Source organism: Rhinoraja longicauda, chromosome 39 (assembly GCF_053455715.1).
Source record: "Rhinoraja longicauda isolate Sanriku21f chromosome 39, sRhiLon1.1, whole genome shotgun sequence".
Lineage (NCBI taxonomy): Eukaryota > Metazoa > Chordata > Chondrichthyes > Rajiformes > Arhynchobatidae > Rhinoraja > Rhinoraja longicauda.
Window position 1 is genome coordinate 15,005,388 of NC_135991.1, and position 4,749 is coordinate 15,010,136.

The 4,749-nt window shown below is 44.1% G+C and overlaps 1 protein-coding gene across 1 annotated transcript; it reads right to left on the reverse strand.

The window, feature by feature from the left end:
• Window positions 1–1,998: 1,998 nt before the first annotated feature.
• LOC144611228 (putative G-protein coupled receptor 139) lies at window positions 1,999–4,526 on the reverse strand. The gene is made up of 2 exons (XM_078430272.1): window positions 4,427–4,526; window positions 1,999–2,930 (listed from the first exon to the last, which is right to left on the reverse strand). Exons 1-2 carry the CDS (start codon window positions 4,524–4,526, stop codon window positions 1,999–2,001), a joined length of 1,032 nt encoding a protein of 343 aa, XP_078286398.1.
• Window positions 4,527–4,749: the final 223 nt, after the last annotated feature.

The window sequence follows — 4,749 nt, forward strand, 5'->3', positions numbered from 1 at the left end:
ACGAGCACAGCCAATATGAGAACGTGCAAAAGCCATACACAGAATCATCCGGGACCGCGATGGAATGCATGTTTCCGGCTCGGAGAGGCAACAGTTCCTCCGGCTGCGGCACTGTGTCGCCATACTCTTCTCTGACTGCACGTGATTCTTAACCCTGTATTCTTTACATATCCATATACTAATCTAAAAGCCCCTCACATGCAACTATCATTCAGGGAGGTGCTGAAGTATTTTTGCAGCTGAGTTGTGCTGGGAATGTTTGCTGCAGCAATATGTGTGGCAATATATTCTTCATCAACCCGTATTTGAAGGAGGAAGAAGGTGAAATCTATTTGCCTTCGATCACAGTGAGGAGTGCGAGGTCAGCGAAAGCAAGATGGATGCTGCCTGCGCTGGTGGGGTCTCGGAGGGATTGCAGTGTTTGTGGTGGTCTCGGTGTTGCGGGGTGGTTGCGCCACAGGAGCGTCCTGGAGTCTGGTGCAAGTGTGGACGGCTTTCTGACTCGGCGGACAGGGACTGCAGAGAGAGCGACAAGCGATCGGTGCAACTCTGGCCACACCACGCTTAAGCGTGTGTGTGGCACAGACATTGGACTGATGGATGTGGGTCTCCGCTTACGCTGTGTGCCCTGGGGATTCTCCAAACAGCTGTGGCGGCTGTTTATCTTTATTCTTTGTAATTTTGTATCTTATTGCTTTATTTGGTACGGCTGTACGGTAAGATCAAATTTCACTGCACCTCAGGGTGCACGTGACAATAAAACACTATTAAACTATTGAACTATTTTACCACAGCTACAAAGGTGGGCGAATATTCACCAAGATACGAAGAGAAGCTTGTTGCATGAGCTTCATTCTCTGTTTTAAGTAACAACATAATAAGTACCAGGACAGATGCATCAATCGAATTCATTACTTCAGTATCACTGTCCTGCACTAAGCCAACTGAATCCCTCACTATCAAGGACAGAATATACCCAACGTCTGAGTCTCAGCAGCTTTGTAGACGAATATGTACCATTGTATCCCTGCACCTGAGGAAATTCTCCTGACCATCTGAACCCTGATTCCCGGGCTGCGTTCCCTTGATGTAGACCGCAGAGTCAGGAGGTTCCACAGACAACAACAGGTCGATGGACCACGTTGCTTCTGTATTAAACGTACGTGTTGAGACATTCCCCAGCATGGTGCACTATTTTACACCGCTGCTGCCCAGACCTTGGTGGTGAATGATGGAACGATATAGAAGCAGTAATCTGGCTGTAATTCTGGATTTGAGTTTACAGTTTCTGCTCCATAGAGTCGGATAATACTGAAGTATATTCTACCCGCCGTGTCCGCGTCTGCCATGAAACCACGTTCTATGCGGATTTAGGTTCAAACATATGACATGAAGCCTCTTCGTGCTTCCCTCACGATCTAATAAAACCCTCGACAAATCCACCAGCCACCTCGTTTATCAATGCCAAGATTAGCAGCGTCATATCACTTGCACTTTCAACCCTAAGCGCTGGTCAACAGAATCAAATTGCCAATGTGACATTGTGGCCTGTATTATTGGGAATTAGTTCACAGTCTACGAGGTAAAGCTCACTGCACCCAGATTGTACAATGCACGTCCAATGAAGCATGTTAATCACCCGTTCTTCTTTGAAGTTTATTTATTGGAGATCTGCTAACGGAACACACCATATCCCGTTCAGGTTGAGGGGAAAGAATTTATGCTTTGGAAAACAAATGGCTTAACATCTATTTCCCAGGACCACACAGATCTCCCGACAAACAAGGTTTTTAATTGAGTTGTGTGCATGCATGATTACGATTTAGCCCGTGACCATCAGCTCGCTCAGTATCTAACCCAGCCTTAATCTGACGTCTTGTTCACTAAAACAAACTGTAGAAATCTTCAGGATATTTTAGATGTTGCACTGAGATAGGTCAGATATACATGGAAATGTTGCTGGCATAGATGAAACGGGAGATACATTTCTGCTGTGATTTATTGCTTATAGTTTCTACATTGGCTTCCTTCCTTGACACGTTTAAACATTATTATCGGCAGATATTTCAACCCGCTCTTCAGTTCCTCTCTGAATTTAGACTGAGTGACGGCGTAAATACACGTGTTTGTGCAGCAACTCAAAAGCAGTAGCATGTAGCTGGTTTCGTCCGCGATTAGCGACGGGTCACTGTAACCGGTTAAATAAAATCGCCTTGTTATCTGTGTCCAGAGGAAATATATAAAATACGTCATCCAAAGCATAATGAAGTTGCCCGAAATTGCAAAGAGCAAGATGATTGACTTCCTTCTGCTTTGTATCTCGGCATCATTCTGATTCGCACCATTCTTGCTGCCTCTCAGATTCTTGCGGACTCGACTGGCCATTAAAATGTGCCCGACAGTCAGAGCATTGAGCAGTGATATCAGGAACATTGGGAGCAGTGGGCTGAAACATTTGTGAATCCAGGTGAATGATATCCATGTGGTTGCTGTGTAGAATTCTTGTTTTGTATAACAGCCCCATGCTACATTATGCACAGTCACAACAAGTTCAAATGCAAAGTACCAGGGGATGTTTTTCAAGCAGAACAGCGTACACACAGTTGCTATCACACTGGCTGCAGTTTTCTCGGTGCAAAATCTGGATCTCAGCTTGTGGCCACAAATCATCAAATATCGATCAAATGTGAAAGAGAGTGTTAACCACACGGAAATGTCTGTGACTGCGTGGTTAAGGGCCCGGTGGAAGGAACACACTTGAGTAATGAAGAGAAAAGTTGTGGGGAAATACAGCTGATTGACACGATAAAGTAAAACGTCAATTACAGCAACCAGCAGATCCCCGGCAGCCATGGCAACAAGATAGCGTGATACACATTTGGAGAGACCGCACTTTCCCCGGGACAGGATCACAATCGATATCACATTTGCTGTGTTACGGGAATAATCAGAAATCGACAATGTACATTCACAGTGTAGGTTACAGGTTGACCCACGCAACACGCGATTTCACATAAAGCATAGAGTTGAGCATAGACATTCATGACAGGGCGAGCGACACAAAATATTCAAAAGGTTGAGCGACGAGAAAGGACCGCATTTCCACTGTTAGGACTGTCGCCAGTGTTAACGGACGAATGTAATCGCAACAGATGCGTGCAGGAAAATAATGATAAACTTACAATAAATTTACACGGAACTTTTTTTAAATCAGTTCGGATAAAAGTGGTGTACGCGGCAGGTGCAGTACCAGACTACAAATCTGTGATCTGAAAATAAAGCGAAACGCCACGGCATTTACTTGTAACCAAATGCCATCTGATAAGACGGATTGGGTGTCTGAAAATTTAGCCTTGATTTTGTGCGTTTTTAACTCAGCTACACTTCGTTTTCATTAATACGAAATGTGCATTTCTAACCGTGAACGACGCATTAGCTTAACTTCATGTATTTTCATCATTTTCTGTTTGACTGATATTTCCCGCAGTATATCAATAACATCGATTATTATCACTTTATCTTTTCAATTCATCTTGTCCTATGACTCGGCAACATCTCGCCAGTTATAAATTGTTTCAATATCTCATTTTCCCTATTGATGTTTACAGACACATTGTCAGAATATCGGAACCGCTCCACACCCACCTGAGATTCTGACCAGTGTCACGCAGGGTCAGCGTGACTGCTCAGGGATTCATCACTGCCGCAGGGATTCCTTCAGCCGTTTCCTCGGTGCAACGGAATCCCTGCGGCAGCGATGTCGCTCCTGTAACAGATGCTACATAAGGCAACTGCTTCCCATGCTCAAGGACAGATCAATGCGTGGAGAATGAAATATTGCGCGTCCCCTTGAGTGGACTATGTTTTCTTCCTGCTAAGTGTAGATACCCACCCACCTAAGGGTAGATATCCACCCACCACAGGCATTGCAATGTCGATGAATAATATCCATCACCTCGGTGTGAAGCAATGGAGACATTCTGGCCAACGGTACCGCAGCCGGGGTCATGGCTGCTGAGAAACCAGAGTGTATCTATTATTACCGAACGCCTCACGATATGCGTGTGCACAGAGGCGTGGATTATTACACCTATAAATGACGAGACGTTACCGGGTGTCACCGGATAGGACGGGGGTTTGTCTGATGAATGGAGACAATAAAGTAAAGACAAAATATTTCAGTCATACAGAACACTAATGAAATACACTGGATCTTTTCAACAAACGGCAGCATTTGCAGTTGGAAATGTATATTTCAGGTGACCAAAACGAGGTATTATTGAGTGCAGCCCTTAAGAAACACGGCTACATTCGTCATTCGATGGATTTGAGGGCAGGAAAATCTAAACATCCCAAATCTGCGAAGAATGGCGTAGAAAAGAAAAAGGTTTAATCGACGATTCGTATGATAGATTGAATTACTTACCCAGAATTCCAAACACTGCTATAATCGGGTAGTAAATCATTTCTGCCTGGACTATAGAAGGCAGCAGAAAAAACGAATAATTGGTGAATATAGTTTTCATCCTGGAGGGAAGTAAGAGAGAAGCTCAATGTTCAATGTTGGAATGCATCTGACAGCGCGTTACAGAGAAAGGCTTCATATCTGTTAGAGATAGCTTCCCCTGGGATCAGGAAGACAAAAACAAGAACATTTACATTACTTCATGGTATCTGAACATCGGATCACAGTTATGATTTCATCACACGATATATATCCACCAATGACGAGTTTTAATTTAAGTGGAA

Excerpts from the sequence above, each read along its gene's own strand:
- LOC144611228 (XM_078430272.1), bottom strand. The coding sequence starts at position 4,526 with ATGAAAACTATATTCACCAATTATTCGTTTTTTCTGCTGCCTTCTATA. Across the intron at positions 2,931-4,426 it reads AGCAGTGTTTGGAATTCTGG|CAAATGTGATATCGATTGTG; the intron begins GTAAGTAATTCA and ends CCCGTAACACAG.